The sequence below is a fragment of the Mytilus edulis genome, chromosome 7 (genome assembly GCF_963676685.1).
Source record: "Mytilus edulis chromosome 7, xbMytEdul2.2, whole genome shotgun sequence".
NCBI lineage: Eukaryota > Metazoa > Mollusca > Bivalvia > Mytilida > Mytilidae > Mytilus > Mytilus edulis.
The window spans coordinates 38,252,088-38,274,209 of record NC_092350.1 but is presented as its reverse complement, the minus strand read 5'-3'; the positions used below and the strand labels follow the sequence as shown (position 1 = coordinate 38,274,209).

The window sequence follows — 22,122 nt, the reverse complement described above, 5'->3', positions numbered from 1 at the left end:
CTTATCATCTATACCTAAACACATACAGGTGACAAGAGACCATGCTATGTACTTTATAAGGTAATAACTTATCATCTATACCTAAACACATACAGGTGACAAGAGACCATGCTATGTACTTTATAAGGTAATAACTTATCATCTATACCTAAACACATACAGGTGACAAGAGACCATGCTATGTACTTTATAAGGTAATAACTTATCATCTATACCTAAACACATACAGGTTACAAGAGACCATGCTATGTACTTTATAAGGTAATGCCACATCTGTACCTAAACACATACAGGTGACAAGAGACCATGCTATGTACTTTATAAGGTAATAACTTATCATCTGTACCTAAACACATACAGGTGACAAGAGACCATGCTATGTACTTCATAAGGTAATAACTTATCATCTATACCTAAACACATACAGGTGACAAGAGACCATGCTATGTACTTTATAAGGTAATAACTTATCATCTATACCTAAACACATACAGGTGACAAGAGACCATGCTATGTACTTTATAAGGTAATAACTTATCATCTGTACCTAAACACATACAGGTGACAAGAGACCATGCTATGTACTTTATAAGGTAATAACTTATCATCTATACCTAAACACATACAGGTGACAAGAGACCATGCTATGTACTTTATAAGGTAATAACTTATCATCTATACCTAAACACATACAGGTGACAAGAGACCATGCTATGTACTTTATAAGGTAATAACTTATCATCTATACCTAAACACATACAGGTTACAAGAGACCATGCTATGTACTTTATAAGGTAATGCCACATCTGTACCTAAACACATACAGGTGACAAGAGACCATGCTATGTACTTTATAAGGTAATAACTTATCATCTATACCTAAACACATACAGGTGACAAGAGACCATGCTATGTACTTTATAAGGTAATAACTTATCATCTATACCTAAACACATACAGGTGACAAGAGACCATGCTATGTACTTTATAATGTAATAACTTATCATCTATACCTAAACACATACAGGTGACAAGAGACCATGCTATGTACTTTATAAGGTAATAACTTATCATCTATACCTAAACACATACAGGTGACAAGAGACCATGCTTTGTACTTTATAAGGTAATAACTTATCATCTATACCTAAACACATACAGGTGACAAGAGACCATGCTATGTACTTTATAAGGTAATAACTTATCATCTATACCTAAACACATACAGGTGACAAGAGACCATGCTATGTACTTTATAAGGTAATGCCACATCTGTACCTAAACACATACAGGTGACAAGAGACCATGCTATGTACTTTATAAGGTAATAACTTATCATCTATACCTAAACACATACAGGTGACAAGAGACCATGCTATGTACTTTATAAGGTAATAACTTATCATCTATACCTAAACACATACAGGTGACAAGAGACCATGCTATGTACTTTATAAGGTAATAACTTATCATCTGTACCTAAACACATACAGGTGACAAGAGACCATGCTATGTACTTTATAAGGTAATAACTTATCATCTATACCTAAACACATACAGGTGACAAGAGACCATGCTATGTACTTCATAAGGTAATAACTTATCATCTGTACCTAAACACATACAGGTGACAAGAGACCATGCTATGTACTTTATAAGGTAATAACTTATCATCTATACCTACACACATACAGGTGACAAGAGACCATGCTATGTACTTTATAAGGTAATAACTTATCATCTGTACCTAAACACATACAGGTGACAAGAGACCATGCTATGTACTTCATAAGGTAATAACTTATCATCTGTACCTAAACACATACAGGTGACAAGAGACCATACTATGTACTTTATAAGGTAATAACTTATCATCTATACCTAAACACATACAGGTGACAAGAGACCATGCTATGTACTTTATAAGGTAATAACTTATCATCTATACCTAAACACATACAGGTGACAAGAGACCATGCTATGTACTTTATAAGGTAATAACTTATCATCTATACCTAAACACATACAGGTGACAAGAGACCATGCTATGTACTTTATAAGGTAATAACTTATCATCTATACCTAAACACATACAGGTGACAAGAGACCATGCTATGTACTTTATAAGGTAATAACTTATCATCTATACCTAAACACATACAGGTGACAAGAGACCATGCTATGTACTTTATAAGGTAATAACTTATCATCTATACCTACACACATACAGGTGACAAGAGACCATGCTATGTACTTTATAAGGTAATAACTTATCATCTATACCTAAACACATACAGGTGACAAGAGACCATGCTATGTACTTCATAAGGTAGTAACTTATCATCTGTACCTAAACACATACAGGTGACAAGAGACCATGCTATGTACTTCATAAGGTCATAACTTATCATGTGTACCTAAACACATACATCATTATGATTATGATTGCAAAGGATTTTAATTTAAAAAAAAAAAAAGACGAAAAATTTCTTATTGGAAAATACCAACAATAGATATAAAGCTGTTGATCATTGCACTTTAGTGGAAAACTTTATAGATATAAATATTACAACAACAAAAACAGCCTAGTACACATATAGTCATAAAGTGTAGGTAGTATTATATCGAAATGGATATGTGAATTTATTGCATGTAAGACAACCATCCACCAAATTCAAAATGATGTGGATGTTAGGAACTTCAGACCTTTCAAAAAATAGTAAAACCAGACGTTTAGGCAGCTATAATAGGCCCAGACATGACAAAATGTGAATCAATTCAAACACTAAAAATTCCATTGAAAATGAGTTGAAATAACACATGAAAACCTGCTTCAGTGACCTTGCAACACTTTAATTTTTGTATCACTGGATCTTAAACAGTGAATTTCTGTACAACATATGCACTTATAAATTTCATTACAGTTCCCTATTGAAGACTGAAGAAAGATCAGTCAACACAGTGAAGACACTACTCCAACACATGTGTACAAAAGTTCCTGATAAAGCTGAATACAGAGGGAAGGTAGCACAGTCTGTCGTCACAATATTACAGGAACTTCCAAACACAGCTTATGGTCATATGGTGGAATGGTTTTATAAACTCTCTAAACATTCTAAGGTATGATGTTTGTTATTTTAAACTGTAAGGCTATAAACATTACATGCAACTGACTCTTTGTGTTAATTCCAGTTACCCCTGTGGTTAGTTGTTCTACTATTATGTAAACTACTGTGGGTTTTTTTTCTTCTTTCATAGTTACCAATTTTCATTGATTAAGGTGGTACCTAACACTACAGGGAGATAACTCTGTAAAGTCAGCTAAACATTTTAATTACATTGTGTTGTAAAGGAAATATTAAGCTTCGCAGTGGTTGAAATTGGTGTTTGTCAAACTGCTACATAACCAGTGAAATTTTTTGGATAAAATGGTTGATTCAAAATTATTGAAATTTTTATATTTTTGTTAAAGGGTCAAGGTAAATACTTTATCAAAATTTTATGAAAATTAAAAGAGCCAAATTAATTTTAGTGAAAGTGTTGGGTACCACCTTAAAGAAGTTTTTATTCTCTTGGATATGTTTTCGATTGGTATTAGTGAACTTTTTAAATTAAACTTGAGAAATGAAATCATTTGCACCATATGGCATTTTTTCAGATAAACAACCGAGCCTTTGCAATGGAGGTTGTACTGAGTTTATTATCTACACCAGAAAGACAACCTGATGGTATGCTATTTCACTTCAAAATAATTTTCTTAGTCATTCTTACAATTTATAAAAAGAACAAAGATCTATCATTACTTGACCTGAGTACTTGTCAATTTTACTGTGTATTTCCTAAAGGCTGTGTCCTTTCACAATACCAATTGCTATTCCTAAAGAAATGCGTATGTACAATTTCAAATACAGATGAGGAATTTATATGTTGTATGTTTAATACACCTTATTGCTAATCCCGGCTGACCCTGTCGGCTTGAACGTTTGACGTATACAACAATCACTTTTCCATTGTGGCGTCAGCAATTTTGTTTTATGACGTCAACATTTTTCGGGAACCTGTGTGATATCCAGTAATGGCGGACAAATAGCGATAAGGTGTATTTGAATACACTGCATTTTCTTCATACAAACAACCTTTTTAGCAGATAAGCTTAACTATTTTACGTCTTTGTCATTTTGTAGATATGAATTAAAAAAAGTGACAAAAAGATACCAAAGGGAGATTCAAACTCATTAGTGGCAAAAACCTGTCATTGTCATGACATAAAGCAAATAACAATGAAAAAACGAACAACAGTTTACAAAACATAACATACAAAAACCCAAAACTTCAGCAGCAGGAATGCCACTGACCCATCAAACTGCATTTTGGTAAATTATTTTTGAAATTGATATTGTAAATTGGCAAAACCTTTTGGATATGCACAGTAAGATAGTTTATTGCCATGTTCAAATCAACTTGAACATGTTAAAACTGTCAATCTACAGTACATAAAATACCATGATAAGTGATATCTTTACACCAAGGCATGTGTGATATGAAAGAGTTGTTTGTATATGAAAAAGTGTTTATAATGCACCAAAAATGTTTACTCATTTCTTTAATAGCTACAACACTCAATGTTTTCTTTTTCTGAATGTCATGTATATGAGAATAACATACATGTGATGGACTGTAAAATTCAGATCAGGAGATTTGGAAATTTTGGTCAGGAGATTGGACCTCAGATCAGGAGGTTTTTTATCGACATATTTTTCGTCGTAAAACTAACCGTATGATGTTTTTTTTTCTTCAATCTTCCTTGTGAATGGCATTAGTTAAAGTCTGCATATATTAAGGAATAATTGAGAAGAATCTTTTTTTCTTTTATTTTACGATGAGAATATTTTTTTCTTTTGTTTTACATTGTTGATTGCTGATGAGAATCTTTTTTTCTTTTGTTTTACATTGTTGATTGCTGATGAGAATCTTTTTTTATTTGTTTTTCATTGGCATTGGCTTGAGATATAAGAGAGATTTATGCTATACATTTATTACATAATAAATAAATAATAAATTAACAAACATTGTTGATCTTTGTCAAATATTTCTGTTGTTTTGAAACTGGTGTCTTTGAAGACGGAGATAACTGTCGTTTTGGCATTTTGAACACATAATGGTGTACAAAATAATGAATTTGCTTATATAATTTTTCAGTCAGCTTGTGTAGCAAACAGCTCACATTGAGCTGAAACCATTCCTTTTTCCAGTATTTTCATCTCGAGATTTTCATATACAATAAGTGTTTTTCTTGGCATCAAAAAACTTCCGATAAATTTGTGGACAACAACATTCCATTTTCCATCAATGCCGGTATTTATCGGTATTTGCCTTTAATCATCCTTGGCGTGTGCCATAAACAGAAGCCACATCGAGTAATTGATATACAGACACCTTATGATTGTTCAATCAAACTATTATCACTTGTTAATTAGCCTTTAGCGAGAAATAAAATCTCCACATGTTGCGTAATCAGGTAATGTCAGTTACACCGGATACGTTCGATAAACCTCCTGTTTTTACGACTTAAAAAATCTCGGGTTTTTACGATCTCAATGATAAATTTTGTAAACAAAATAGTAAAAATGGCGACTGAAAATTATCATTCATGAAATTTTTTCTACACGGGATTTTTTTCTCTTCGACGGGAGGACGGGAGGGGACCCCTGAAAACGGGAATTTTGTACTCCCGTCGGGAGGTTCACATGTATGGAATAAACATTGAGGCTTTAGTTGTTAATTTCTGTGTCATTTTGGTCTCTTGTAGAGAGTAACGTTGTCTCGTGGGCAATCATTCCACATCTTCTTTTTTATATTGAAGACAATATAATTATTTTTTTTTTTAATAGAGCACATGACACCAGAAACAGCTGTTTTTATCAAGCATACCTCATTATTAGGAATATTGTTAGCTAGATGTTCAGATGCTGCACCTACGTGAGTACAGGCCTCCATGGCGTTACCAAATCGTAGTGAAAAAAAAACTCAAGATAAAATTATTTCTGTCCTTATTTTGCTCAATTTAAAAAAAAAAAGTTTTATGAATAGTATCCTTCCTGTCCATTCACCAATTTAAGACCAATATTCTTGTGGTTGTTGAATTGAAACATACATTGTACACAGGGAGGACACTTTTAAAATGTGGTATTTTTCTTTAACGGTGGACATTTCACTTACATTTTCACAGCACTTGTTATCTACCCATAGTACATATTTCAAAGTGCCTTCCCTGTATCACATGATATTTTATTGCACATTTATTATGTATATGATTAGGATGATTCATTGTAATTAGGTCTTTCCACCTTTCCGTGGAAAGACCTATTGGATTTCTTCTGATTATTATTATTATTATTATTTTTTTTATTCTTCCGCCTAATTCTTTTCTTGCGTAGTATTGATGTTTCAAAAGATGTCGCTTAGATATTTGGAATATGATATCGTAAAGCGTATGCACTTTTAAAACTAACCACTGCGTAACCAAATACTTTACGTTGTAAGAGTTATCTCCCCAAACACTGTTTTTCTTGTGGCCACTACTCCTTCGCAACCATAAAAGATTACGACAAATTTATTTTACCAAATTGCTCGTTACATCCACAGGATGTTCTGTTTGATTTTGACCGAAGCCGTATAGAGACTCCATATGAGAGTTAGTTCCCCTTTTGTATTTGAAATTTTGAAATGTATTTTAAACTGGAAAACCATAAGTGATAGAGACCTAGGGTCTTTTGTTTTGAGATCATTGGTCCAAAAAAATGAAAATTAGGTAAAGTTCAAAGGTCAAGGTCATATTCTAAATTTTGATTTTGGCCTATTTTCACTAATTTTCATTAACCTTATAAGATACCGACAAATTATTTTTACTAAATTGTTAGTTGCGACATGTCGTAACTTATATATTTTGGTTAAAAGGGTGTGTAGACATAAAATGGGAGTTTTTGCCCCTCCTATATTAAGAATTAAACGTAAAGTGATATAACTCATTAACTATACATATTACAGACCTAGGGTCTTTTTATTTGGGGTCCCTGGTTTATGACCTTGAAATATAGGTCAAGGTCATCAGTAAATTTGACGTTCTAGATTTTGACCTTTGCTCAAAATTCATAATTATACATCATTAAGCCATAGGAACTGACATTTTCAACTGAATTTTAATATTTTCATATCAAAATAGATCCTTATTGGTGGAAAGACCTTCAATTGTTCTCTGAACAATTGGTTTTTAATTGAATTCAAAATTACAATAGGAGTAATGTATAAAATCTTTTAAGAGAAAACAATTATATTAATAAGTAATGTGTTGCTTTTGATTTTTTAGTGTAAGAACCAGAGCTATATCATCTTTTTCAACATGTTTCTTATCAAAAGACAGAGTTATTAAAGAAACATTACAAGATATTGTAACACCTAGAAGTAGACTCAGGGAACATGCCCCTCCACACCTAATACAAACGCCTGCCATGGACGTCAGGACACAATCTACTACTGACGGTAAGTTTATAAAGGAGACTAGAGTATAGTTTTCTTCTTTGATTCTATAATAATTAGTTTTAACAGTATTTTTAATGACAACCGAGTTATTAAATCTGAATGATGTACAAAAATGCTTAGCAACAATATTGGATTTAGAATAAAAATTTCTTTATATCTGTCTTTCATTATTTTTTTTATATTTAAATCAGGGCTTGTATATATTTTTCTGCAAAAACTTTACTAAGTTGTCTTATTTTTTTTTATCTACTGTTGATATGTTGGATACCAAATTTAGTGGATTTTATGGGTACAGTTGAACGAAGAAATAACATTTTTAATGAATGACAAATTTTCTTAAGGCTTGTATGCAGACTTTGGCAAAACCACTAAATCAAATATCCACAAACATGTTAGTTTTCCTAAATGCACAAAAATTGGTACCCACGAAAATAAATAAATCCACAGCATGTTAATGATGAATCTATATACTGTATTATCCATGTATTCTTTTGTGTTTATTTCAGACAATAACACAACAAATAATGCAGAGAAGACAGCAGAGAATATTAACGGTCCAGCTGTAGAAGATCAGACACCAATGAATGCCAACCAACCACCTGCTTCTGGGAAGACACCATTCCATGGAGTTTATCTCACACCATTTAATCCAAGTATGTAATCTTAGTTACAAAACAATTCTAATTTAAAACACGTCTTTTGATGTTTTAAAATTTTTATTTTAGTGACCACATTTATATTTAAGGATTATCCAATTTACCAGACATGGATTAATGAAACAATTATATTTTTTGGTGATAAAGCAAAACAATTGAAATGTTTAGAAGGAATTTAATTTTAGGACATATTTTGATGCTCAACAGGAATCATTGATTAACTACATAATTTGTATACATTTAACAATTAATTTCAGACATGCCTGATGATGATGGTGTTACCTCCATGTTTAGACGCAGAGCAAAAGATCCTAAAGTTAATGTCAGAAAAGCAGCATTACATGCATTAGAGAATATCATAAGATTTCAATGCCCTGATTACAGTAGACAGGTATGTGACAGATAATTATCCTTCCCTAGGACTACATCACCCTGCTCAGTTGCTCTGTAATTCTCATATTACGGCTTTGAATCGAGAGGAGACATTATCAGTGACATCACAATGTTTGAGTAGAAGATGTCAGCAACGTAACAATGTGTTAGGAGATGATAACAAGATTGCTTTTGTCTAGCGTAAAACTGTCTTGTGTAGGGGAATAGACTAGTAATAGAACGATAAACAGATAATCTGTTTTTTCTTCAATAGATCAATATATTGTCCTTTGTCAAATATCAATGTGTAGAAAACCTGTTAATATATACTTATTAAATTGAATTTAATGTAGGACTAAAGGCTAATAGGTCTGATCATTAAAATCACTGTTAAGTATTGTTTTGATCGAATATCTGAAGTTTTTTCATTAAAGAAGTATTTATTTTCCAAATAGAAATATATTATCATTACAATTGTTAAAGTTCATACAAAACTAATAAAACATAATTTCAATCTTGTGTCTTTTTTGAAATGTGTTTCTGTTTATAAAGTTATTTTAACACCTACTTGCTTTAGGCTATTTACTGAGATTTAGTTTGCAAAGACGGAAAAGTAGATATTCCCATAATAGCCAATCTCAACAGCTTTTATTGTTTAATTTAAATTAGTGGATTTAGTTTGAGACGATATTCAGATATGCCTCACATGTACACAATTAAATGTCTCGCATCTAATTATTTTAATTTTAGGATTTAGATGTTTTAGTAGAAAGATGTCGAGATCCAGCTCTGTCTGTACGGAAACAGTCTATGCAGTCACTGACTGATTTGTTACTGGACTTTCCTACAGAAAAACCATTACAAAAGTATGCTACACTGTTCTTTCTTTAAATATGTCATTCTTAAACTTTTAAAACACAGTAATATTATGTGGGTAATTTAACCTACCTTAATTTATTCTTTGAACTTGACGTTTTGACATCTGATTCAATAGAATTGTTTGCTATTAAGGCTTTTGTTTTTGAGCAGTTTATTAAAAATATTATTAAAAATCATAATATCAAAATTAAAAAAAAATATAGTATAATTCTTACTTTATGATGGTTTGTACAAATATTTGTAAAAAAAAGTTTTTACAAATATTTGTCAACTTAGAAAATATGCATATGTTTAAACACCTTCTATTATAAAATGATCTAGAAATGATATTGAACAGTGTCTGAAGGATTTTTTGCTAATATGAAGTGACAGTTAAATTGTAGAAATTAACTGGTTTATTTTTTGAAACTTTTAATCCATGGTCATAACTTTATTTTTATCTACAATGTAACCTGCCTAATTCGACACCTGAGTATTCCAACATCCTGCTTTTAATGACACATTCTCCTGGTCTCACAATATGCCTTTCCTTGCAGAAAAAACCTGAGTATTCCTACACCCTGCTTAATCCGACATTTTTTTCTGATCCCCCTGTGTGTCGGATTAGGCAAGTTACACTGTATCTACTTTTTGACTTTTTTAACAGTAAACATTTATATTTTTTCACTAGATCTTGGTTAGAAGGAGTGATGCCTCTAGTTATAGATAGAGAATCAACCCTACAAGAGAAATGTATGGACCAGTTAGAAGAAATCATACTCCACAATATTGTACCTCTAAAAAGGTGGGCACTATTACTATTCATACTTATAACTTATACATGTTAGAACTTATAGTTATAACTGTGTGCAATTATTTTTGACTCATTTTTTTCTTTAAAAATAGTAATTTCACTGGGTAATATTCTATAAATATTAAAAAACATATTTAGGTCATCCTAGATAATGATTTGGCTCTCAAGCATTTTTCTTTTATTTATAATTATTAAGGGGAAAGTTTAGTTTGATGTATTTATTAAATAATAGATTTCCAATACTCCCAAGAAACAATTTACTCTATTTCTTTCAATAGAGTAATGTATTAAATATAAATTGATCAAGTTTATCTTCACATTAATGTGATTGGAAATCATGTGTTGTTCAACATATAGTTCTCACTCTCTCTGGTCAGTTTTGGGTCTGTGACCAATATTTTCTTGGCTTAATTTTAGAATTTTCTTGGTAATTATAAAATTTCATTAGAATTTTGGTCATTGGATGAAATCTCTGGAAGTAGAGCATTTTTTTAATTCTTCATAAAAAAAAAAAAAAAATGAAAAATTAATGATTGGACCAAAGTACTGAGCAACAGAATTGGATTTGTGTCAGAATTAAAAGAACTTAAATGGTCATGTATACCTATTGCTTTGTCATCAATGAAGTTGTTATTGTGTAAATCATAAGGACTACATTTCAGTTTGAATTATTTCAGGATGTCTAATGAATCACACAGACTTGCATGGGATGTCCTCAATATAATGACCCGATCTGAGTCTGTAGATCTAAGGTAAGATTTTTATAGTAAACCCCCCCCCCCCCCCCCCTTTAAAAAAGCCCTGTTTTTGTCTGTCAGTCGGTTCGTCTGTCCCATGAATATTTTTCTTCTCAACTTTCTCCCAAAATACATTAGGGTTAATATGAGTCAGCTATACCCTGTGAACCATTTTCAGATTCATCACTCAACAACTTTTTGTTTACCGAACACTCACATCATTTTACACATGACATCTAAGTTGAAATTTTCGTCACATTTTTCTCAAACTACATAACAAGGATTTCTGAAATATGTTTTCAGGGTTTATATGAGTCAGCTATACCATGTTATGCCGGTTTTTTTACACTATGAAAATTATCCTGTTGCAGCGGGGTATCATCAGTAATCAGTAGCTGACAGTTTCACACGTTTAGAGAGGTTTAAAAAAGTGATGTCCTAAATTATAATGACTATAATAGCTTTTGTGACGACCTATGTATCAACAATCACATTGATTATGAAAAGCTCATTGTATAATTTGAAATCACTTCTTTTCCAGGAAATATTTACAGAAAGCATGTCGACATTGGTCCAGACAAGGGAAGATTAAAGCCACTCTTATTTCCAATTTACAGACTCATGTGAACACAGATAACAATGAAGTATACTTAAATTTTTTATTTTGTCTTTAATTACTCAAATAATGCCATTAATGGTGATAATTATTTGAAAATATTATAAATCTACCTGTCTTTATGATTTTGACAAGTTTATGACCCAAGGTAATTAACATTCACAACAGGTGTTACAAGTTGTGATTACAACTAATTCGCTTATCTCCATTGGATGGGTACTATAATCCGTTAATGATTAATAAACCTCATAATTGACCATCATTATTATTTTTCCCAGAAAAATCAGTCTGTCTGCATTTCAATAACCAGGAGTATAGTTTCGTCATTTAATCAAAATTGTTTCCCACTTACAGTTCACATTCGAATTTCAATATTTATCAATCGATAAAAATTTGAAGTTCGTTTGTCGTAGATTTGTCATTTCAACGCATTTTCGTCATATTTGATTTAAATTTTCATCAAAAACTTTTGACAATTTCCATTTGAAATATAAAACTTTATTCTAAACGTTCAGAAATGTTTTCACGAGTCAAACAGGTGCTTCCTGTACTGTGTGCTACACATGCGTGAAAGTATTCCAATGACTATTTATAGACACCAAAAACGTACAATAAGAAATAATTTAGTATCTTTTAAGGTAGCACAATACAAAGATTTGTTCACTTCCAATCAGACAACTTTAAACTGATGTAATTCATTTCATCCTTCTTTATATTTTATAAATGAGGTACCAAAAGAAAGGAGAAAGGTTAATCTTTCAACATGTTCAAATTGTGACAGTTTCATTATGACATAATTATTACATAATCAATTGTTATGTAATTAGTTGCTATATTGTGATGTCCACACTTGAATGAATTTAGCTTCTTTGTTCTTCATAGCATCCCAAAATATTTTATAGATTCTTGTACAACACAGCTTGACCTTCAAAACTGTATCTCAGATTTCCAAAAACATCAATAGAACAAATTTTATACCCCATTGAATTTAGTGATCTCTTGTGAATTGATGTTGCAAACTTCATTGAAGATTTATGAGAGAATGAAATACAATAAGACAAATCTGAGACACAGTTTTGGAGGTCAAACTGTGTTGTGCAAGAATCTATAAAATATTTTGGGATGCTATGGATAACAAAGAAGCTTAATTCATTCAAGTGTGGACATCATAATATAGCAACTAATTACATAACAATAAATTATGTAATAATTTTGTAATAATGAAATTATCACAATTTGAAAGATTAATCATTCTTCTTTCTTTTGGTACCTCATTTATAAAATTTAAAGAAGGATGAGTGGAATTACATCAGTTTAAAGATGTCTGATTGGGGATGAAAAATCTTTGTATTGTGCTACCTTAACTGAGAGAAATAAATATATGTCTCTTACTAAAGGAAATTAATTCGAAATATGATAATTTCCTGCTGAATCCGGACTCGTTTTAAATTTATTATACACATGTCACTTCCCGTTTTCGTTTCATTTTAAAACCGAAAGTAGTAAACGTGATCTATTCTTGATTTGTTTACAACCTCCTAACAGTCATTATAGAAATGATTTCCAAATATAGATTTAGACAGTTTGTTTTTGTAAGATAAAACAGAGTAGTTACAACAGGGAAGTTATAAATCATTTCTGCACTGAAGAGCTGACTACTGAGCTGATTATATTGTCAGGGACTAGCAGTCCACAACCAATGTACTGGGTAGACACCAGCAACATTGGAAGTCTCAAAATATAATAAAAATTTTGTTGTTTCACTCCTGGCACTCAACAGTATTATTTGCCTATCATCATGATCATCCAATGGCAGGGTTTAAGCTAGGATTTTGAAGGCTTTAGTCACTTTTGTGCGCTATGAAAATCAACCATATTTCGTGTAACAGCAAGGGACCAAAGATGTAAATTACTAGCTCCATCTTTGACTTTGTCAGATTTTAAAGACTTGTTGGATTCCATTATTTTTAAACAAGGAATCAGTGCAGAAATTAACTTGCAACAATTGTCTCACTGCACAATCATTATCTTTACAAAAGGTTCAAACTCCCTCTGGACAACCTGACCTAAGACGAGTTTTGCTTTACTTTGTAGGTTACCTTTGGTTGTATAGTACTTTATGTTTTTAGGAATTTGAATATCTTTGGTTTATAAATGTTTTGTTTGAGCTTCTTGATGAAGGTAAATCCAGAAAGCCCTTACATTTATTAAGTGTTATTTTTATTTACATGTATTGTATTATTAGGTAGCTTGGATGTTACTGGCAGAGTTGGCTCCAGCTGTACCTAAGATGTGTCATGGTTTTGTGATAGAATACTGGGAACAACAAGCTCATACATCTGATGGTACGTTATTCAATTATTGTGTTAGACTGAAAATCAGTAGTTTTGACAGTACCTGAAAGCTTTTGTTTGATTTAATTTATAGTAAATATTTGAGAAAAATTTACACTGCCATATTTTCATGACCAGGTTTACAGTTGAGGATTTAATTGATCATTTTATTTTGACTATTGATAATGGTAAAGTAAAACCCTGTAGTTGATATGAAATTCCCCATTTAACAGTATTGATGATCTTTTTTTGACTGGAATCATGCAAAAAAAAGGCAAGATAATAATGTCTTCAACTTCATTTTTATGGCCCTGCAACAAAGTTATGGCCCTGCAACAAAGTTATGGCCCCGCAACAAAGTTGTCGGGGCCATATAGTTTTACCTTGTCCGTAATTCCGTAATTCCATCATTCTGTCATTCCGCAACAAACCATTATACGTTTTTTTTTCTAAACACCTTCAGATATTAGACTGATTTTTGGTATGTGAGTTAACCATGATGAGTTACAGATCAAGTTTGAGTTTCATTCTGCTCCACTAATTTTTTTCCGAAATTACGGGCTTTGGACTTCAATGAATTGTTGAAAATCACAGTTATACAGACTTTTTAGCTCACCTGTCCCGAAGGGACAAGTGAGCTTATGCCATCACTTGGCGTCCGTCGTCGTCCGTCGTCTGTCGTCGTCGTCTGTCGTCGTAAACTATTTCAAGAATCTTCTCCTCTGAAACTACTGGGCCAAATACTTTCAAACTTTAGTTGAATGTTCCTTAGGGTATCTTGTTTGTAAATTGTATCCGAAGTTATGATCTATCAACAAACATGGTCGCCATTGCTAAAAATAGAACATAGGGGTCAAATGCAGTTTTTGGCTTATAACTCAAAAACCAAAGCATTTAGAGCAAATCTGACATGGGGTAATATTGTTTATCAGGTCAAGATCTATCTGCCCTGAAATTTTCAGATGAATCAGACAACCTGTTGTTGGGTTGCTGCCCCTGAATTGGTAATTTTAAGGAAATTTTGCTGTTTTTGGTTATTATCTTGAATATTATTATAGATAGAGATAAACTGTAAACAGGAATAATGTTCAGCAAAGTAAGATTTACAAATAAGTCAACATGACGGAAATGGTCAGTTGACCCCTTTAGGAGTTATTGCCCTTTATAGTCAATTTTTAACCATTTTTCGTAAATCTTAGTAATCTTTTACAAAAATCTTCTCCTCTGAAACTACTGGGCCAAAAACTTCCAAACTTTAATTGAATGTTCCTTAGGGTATCTAGTTTGTAAATTGTATCCGAAGTTATGATCTATCAACAAACATGGTCTCCATTGCTAAAAATAGAACATAGGGGTCAAATGCAGTTTTTGGCTTATAACTCAAAAACCAAAGCATTTAGAGCAAATCTGACGTGGGGTAATATTGTTTATCAGGTCAAGATCTATCTGCCCTGAAATTTTCAGATGAATCAGACAACCTGTTGTTGGGTTGCTGCCCCTGAATTGGTAATTTTAAGGAAATTTTGCTGTTTTTGGTTATTATCTTGAATATTATTATAGATAGAGATAAACTGTAAACAGGAATAATGTTCAGCAAAGTAAGATTTACAAATAAGTCAACATGACGGAAATGGTCAGTTGACCCCTTTAGGAGTTATTGCCCTTTATAGTCAATTTTTAACCATTTTTCGTAAATCTTAGTAATCTTTTACAAAAATCTTCTCCTCTGAAACTACTGGGCCAAATACTTCCAAACTTTAACTGAATGTTCCTTAGGGTATCTAGTTTGTAAATTGTATTCGAAGTTGTGATCTATCAACAAACATGGTCGCCATTGCTAAAAATAGAACATAGGGGTCAAATGCAGTTTTTGGCTTATAACTCAAAAACCAAAGCATTTAGAGCAAATCTGACATGGGATAATATTGTTTATCAGGTCAAGATCTATCTGCTCTGAAATTTTCAGATGAATCAGACAACCTGTTGTTGGGTTACTGCCCCTGAATTGGTAATTTTAAAGAAATTTTGCTGTTTTTGATTATTATCTTGAATATTATTAGCTCACCTGGCCCGAAGGGCCAAGTGAGCTTTTCCCATCACTTGGCGTCCGTCGTCGTTAACTTTTACAAAAATCTTCTCCTCTGAAACTACTGGGCCAAATTAATCCCAACTTGGCCACAATCATCTTTGGGATATCTAGTTTAAAAAATGTGTGGTGTGACCCGGCCAACCAACCAAGATGGCCGCCATGGCTAAAAATAGAACATAGGGGTAAAATGCAGTTTTTGGCTTATAACTCAAAAACCAAAGCATTTAGAGCAAATCTGACATGGAGTAAAATTGTTTATCAGGTCAAGATCTATCTGCCCTCAAATTTTCAGATGAATCCAAAAACCCATTATTGGGTTGCTGCCCCTGAACTGGTAATTTTAGGTAATTTTTGCTGTTTTTATGCCCCACCTACAATTGTAGAGGGGCATTATGTTTTCTGGTCTGTGCGTCCGTTCGTCCGTCTGTTTGTTCGTCCGTTCGTCCGTTCGTCCGTCTGTCCCGCTTCAGGTTAAAGTTTTTGGTCGAGGTAGTTTTTGATGAAGTTGAAGTCCAATCCACTTCAAACTTGGTACACATGTTCCCTATGATATGATCTTTCTAATTTTAATGCCAAATTAGAGATTTTACCCCAATTTCACGGTCCACTGAACATAGAAAATGATAGTGCGAGTGGGGCATTCGTGTACTGAGGACACATTCTTGTTGGCTATTATCTTGAATATTATTATAGATAGAGATAAACTGTAAACAGCAATAATGTTCAGCAAAGTAAGATTTACAAATAAGTCAACATGACCAAAATGGTCAGTTGACCCCTTTAGGAGTTATTGACCTTTATAGTCAATGTTTAACCATTTTTCCTCAATCTTAGTAATCTTTTACAAAAATCTTCTCCTCTGAAACTACTGGGCCAAATTAATCCAAACTTGGCCACAATCATCTTTGGGATATCTAGTTTAAAAAATGTGTGGCGTGACCCGGTCAACCAACCAAGATGGCCGCCATGGCTAAAATTAGAACATAGGGGTAAAATGCAGTTTTTGACTTATAACTCAAAAACCAAAGCATTTAGAGCAATCTGACATGTGGTTAAAGTGTTTATCAGGTCAAGATCTATCTGTCCTGAAATTTTCAGATGAATCGGACAACCTGTTGTTGGGTTGCTGCGCCTGAATTGGTAATTTTAAGGAAATTTTGCTGTTTTTGGTTATTATCTTGAATATTATTATAGATAGAGATAAACTGTATACAGCAATAATGTTCAGCAAAGTAAGATTTACAAATAAGTCAGCATGACCAAAATGGTCAGTTGACCCCTGAAGGAGTTATTGCCCTTTATAGTCAATTTAACCATTTTTTCGTAAATCTTAGTAATCTTTTACAAAAATCTTCTTCTCTGAAACTACTGGGTCAAATTAAACTAAACTTGGCCACAGTCATCATTGGGGTAACTTGTTTAAAAAATGTGTGGCATGACCTGGCTAATCAACCAAAATGGCTGCCACGGCTAATAATAGAACATAGGGGTAAAATGCAGTTTTTGGCTTATAACTCAAAAACCGAAGCATTAAGAGAAAATCTGACACGATTTAATTGTTTATCAGGTCAAGATCTATCTGCCCTGATGTTTTCACATGGATCGGACAACCCGTTGTTAGGTTACTGTCCTGAATTGGTAATTTTAAGGAAATTTTGCCGTTTTTTGTTATTATCTTGAATATTATTATAGATAGAGATAAACTGTATACAGCAATAACGTTCAGCAAAATAAGATCTACAAATAAGTTTTTACATGACCAAAATAGTCAATTGACCCCTTAAGGAGTTATTGCCCTTTATAGTTAATTTTTAACATTTTTCATAAATTTTTGTTAATTTTTAGAAAATATTTTCCACTGTAATTACTGGGCCAAGTTCATTATAGATAGAGATAATTGTAGCAACAAGAATGTTCAGTAAAGTAAGATCTACAAACACATCACTATCACCAAAACACAATTATGTCATGAATTTATCCGTGTCCATTGTTTAATATGCACAAGACCAAGGTGAGCGACACAGGCTCTTTAGAGCCTCTAGTTTTCTAAACGCCTTCAGATATTGGACTAATTTTTAGTATGTGAGAATCATGATGAGTTACAGATCAAGTTTGAGTATTGTTCTGCTCCACTAATTTTTTGCCGAAATTTCAGGCTTTGAACTTCGATAAATTGTTGAAAATCACATATATACGGACTTTTTTTCTAAACACCTTCAGATATTGGACTGATTTTTGGTATGTGAGTTAACCATGATGAGTTACAGATCAAGTTTATGTTTAGTTCCGCTTCACTAATATTTGCTGAAATTATGGGCTTTGGGACTTAAGATTTTGAGCAGATTTTTTATATGGTTTACTACCATCTTGTTTGTGTCCACATGCGTTGTTGAAATTGCAGATTTTTCAAATTTTTGAGACGGAGCCATTCGTGTCGCTTTGACACATCTAGTTGAATAAAAGTGTTCATTTTTACCTTTGTATTCTACAGACTTATAGATCATGATATTTTGCTGAATTATTAGAAACTAAATAAATTTCAAGACAATGATAAATAATATATTTGACCTATCATTAGGATATTTGATAATTGATGTTTACAAATATTTTAATAGTACCTAGTAGATAGGTGAAGGGGGCATTAAGGTGTACCCTAGTCTGTATGTAAATATAAGTTTGTATGTTTCTAGTCCCATAATTGGCTTACGTTTCAACTTTAATAATCCTCAGACAAATGTCATGAAACACAGATAAATTTTTAATTAGGGTTGTTCTTGAGTTATGTCCCTTTATAAATAGGAAAATTGCTGAATTTGCTGTTTTCACACTTTACACAGATCAAGTTCTAATTTGACCATTCTTGTGTTGTGCCCCTTAATAAATTGAAAATTGCCAAATTTACTGTTTTGGATAGTCAACATACAGAACAAATGTCACTAAGTTTCAAAGAAAACATTTATAGAAATGTTACCAATTTATTGCTCCAGATGCATATTTGACAATAAATGTCTCTTCTGTTCAAACAAAACATCAATAGGTTTAAATAAGTACATCGACTCATGCATATAAACAAGCGAGGGCATCTGTCTCCTATAGACAGATTCTTCTTTCATTTATTTTTTTATTTCAAGAAACTTTGTATGTGTATTTTCATGTATACATTGATGCCATATAATAATATATTTCCAGAGATTATTTCCAGTAAGTATTTATGCAAATTTATGCATTAGCTTGGAGCTGCTTTGTATATTGGAATATGCTGCCTTTTGTTGCTGAGGTTTTTTAAAAATTGCTTTTTTTTTCTTCATAAGCTATATATTTTGTATGTTTCATTATTGCACTGCTTGCAAATGTTTTGTTCCAGATTCTTCCTCTTTTGTCCATGTGCTATTACAAAATTATTTGTTTTTGTACTATAGATTTTAATTCAAGTCTTTTTTGAAATTTGAAATGATACCCAAAACTTGAAATGAATTTTGTTTTGTCCTTTTTATTATGTCCCCGCAACGAAGTTGTCTGTGCCATATAGTTTTACCCTTGTCTGTATAAATTCTGAAATTCCGTCATTCCGTCATTCTGCAACAAACCATTATACAAAGTTTTTTTTCTAAACGCCTTCAGATATTATGCTGAATTTTGGTATGTGAGTTAACCATAATGAGTTACAGATCAAGTTTAAGTTTGGTTCTGCTTCGCTAATTTTTGCAAAAATTAGGGCTTTGGACTTTGATAAATTGTTGAAATCACAGTTATACGGAGTTTTTTTCTAAACTCTTTCAGATATTGGGCTGATTTTTGGTATGTGAGACTACCATCATGTTTGTGTCCACATGTGTTATTGAAATTGCAGATTTTTCAACTTTTAGAGACGGGGCCATTCGTGTCCCTTTGACACATCTAGTTTTAATTTAAGTTGAAAGTTTTTAAAAGCTGATTTATTTATTTTGTTGCCTGAAGTTTTTGGAAATAAACTACAAATAAGGAATGCAAATGAAAAATACTTAAAATATATATATATAAGTATTGGATTGAAGTAATTATTTTTAATTTATACTGCAGCTAAAACACTTCCTGTTGTCATTTCTACTAAATATTGTAAATAGTGCTATTTCATTTCAAGTCAGTTTTCATCAATATGAGGTTTGTTTTAGGATGGAAAATGCCTCTATATTTGTTTAAACACTTTCATAACTATAATTATAACCAGTTTTAACTGCAGTATCAAATCAATATTAGATCAATGTCAGAAAAATATCTACTTTTTGTATTTGGCACATTGACCTAATATTTTATGTTTATTGGTTATTTTCTTAGGATGTTACTGTAATTTTCATGCTACTTGTCAATTTGAATTTTCTTAAAAAAGTTTACAATCTTGTCTTATACTTGATATCAGCCTATAGAAGAATTTTTTATATATTTTTTTTTTTCAATAAGAAATTTAAAAAAAATAGAATATTAAAATGCTGACAATTTACCAATCATAGGATTTTCTACAAACCTGTCCTTCTACTTATTTAACCTCTCCATATACTTGTAGTCAGAAATATGTTTAAAGTTTAGATTTTATACATATGCATCCGGTAGAGCTATCTGTATTTTATGCTTGGAGCTTTATTGCAACCTTATAAATTGGCCATGACATTTGTCAAATGTAAATATGAAAAAGTGTATTTCTGATATAAAATTGTTCTGCATTGATAATTTTTAAATTTCTTTCCCCATAATATAATAATTTTATTTATAGTGCAACCTGATATAACATTTTTAACATACATTAATACAAAGTCAATCAGCCAGCCTTCAAAGGCTTACGAAGCACTGTCAATTAATATCTATAATTTGCGCTAATATTGAAAATATGAAATTTATACTTCAAGAACATTTTAAAACAAGATTATGTAAATATCACAATGAGAAAGTAACTGAGTTCTGAGTTCTGATTTTTGAAATATTGAATATAGAGTTTGACACTAGTTTACAGTCTGTAGTTTACAGCCTGATATAACATTTTTTACATACATTAATACAAGGTATAATCTCATTGTAAAGTAAGTTTGGACAAGGCTTTTTTATCACTCTTCATAGAAACTGTTTACCCATTTGCTCTCTGGCCAATATAAAACTACCATCATTAGAGACTAGATGGAAAATAAAAAAATAGCCAGATTATGAAGAACAACAAGGCAGGACAACACGGCAAAACCACCAAAGTAAATTTAGAAACCTTCAAACTTCAACAAACGCCTACAAATACAGCTTCTTTCCACATACCATTAAAGACTGGAATACCTTACCAATAAGACTTAAATATAGAAGATGCAGAGGCATTCAAGAACAGCCTCACATCTTATTTAACAGAGTAGTCACGCAACAAACATTTGATTTTAATTTTACATGTAAGGCCAATTAAAATTAATTGCTAGATTTTCATCCCCGCCCGCCCCTCTGAAATCGTCCCGCCCCGCCCCGATTTATTTTATTTTGAAAAATTTACGATTTCCGGATTTTGTTCATTTCCGTTACCGGTAACCGTCAATAATTTCGTTTCATTCGAACTTCCTGTTTCAAATTTCGGTTTTCATATTTCTTGTTTCGAGTACTTTAAAACCATTGTTATGTTGACAAATTCTGCTGCTCAATGATGACAATATCGTCTACGGAGAATAGAGATAGATTACCAGAAGGGCATGAAATATTCGGGTTACGAGTAATACGCCGTGTCCAAGAACGCAAATTGCGGTTTGTCACAAATTGGAAATTTCTGTCATTAGAAAACCGTTGATTTTTTTTAAATAAAACATTGACTTTGTGTCAGAAAATTTGGGCTCTGAAAGATTTCAAAAGCGCAAAAATCGTGGAACACATTGGTAGAAAAAAAATCATAACTGGATTAAAGAAACTGACAAAAGCACGAACTTGTTAGATCTATGACCGTATATTTGAGTTCAAAAAGTCGGCAAACATACACATTGTGTTATAGAAAGCCCTTAGATTTACCCATGGCTATTGTTTTTGTTTAAAAACACCAAATACCTTAGCAGAGTCATTTAACAACATCATGTTTTACATTGATAATTATATTTGCTTCAGTCTTGCATAACTTGA

The 22,122-nt window shown here is 32.0% G+C and overlaps 1 protein-coding gene across 1 annotated transcript in view; it reads left to right on the top strand.

Annotated features, from left to right (window-relative positions):
- Positions 1–22,122, top strand: part of LOC139481401 (condensin-2 complex subunit D3-L-like) — a 63,135-nt gene that overhangs the window by 16,301 nt on the left and 24,712 nt on the right. Inside the window, exons 12-22 of the mRNA XM_071264721.1 lie at positions 2,925–3,120; positions 3,659–3,728; positions 5,892–5,979; positions 7,367–7,539; positions 8,046–8,192; positions 8,453–8,586; positions 9,318–9,433; positions 10,117–10,230; positions 10,917–10,991; positions 11,518–11,620; positions 13,838–13,937. Coding sequence (XP_071120822.1) covers positions 2,925–3,120; positions 3,659–3,728; positions 5,892–5,979; positions 7,367–7,539; positions 8,046–8,192; positions 8,453–8,586; positions 9,318–9,433; positions 10,117–10,230; positions 10,917–10,991; positions 11,518–11,620; positions 13,838–13,937 — 1,316 coding nt within the window. The remainder of the gene's footprint in view (positions 1–2,924; positions 3,121–3,658; positions 3,729–5,891; positions 5,980–7,366; positions 7,540–8,045; positions 8,193–8,452; positions 8,587–9,317; positions 9,434–10,116; positions 10,231–10,916; positions 10,992–11,517; positions 11,621–13,837; positions 13,938–22,122) is intronic.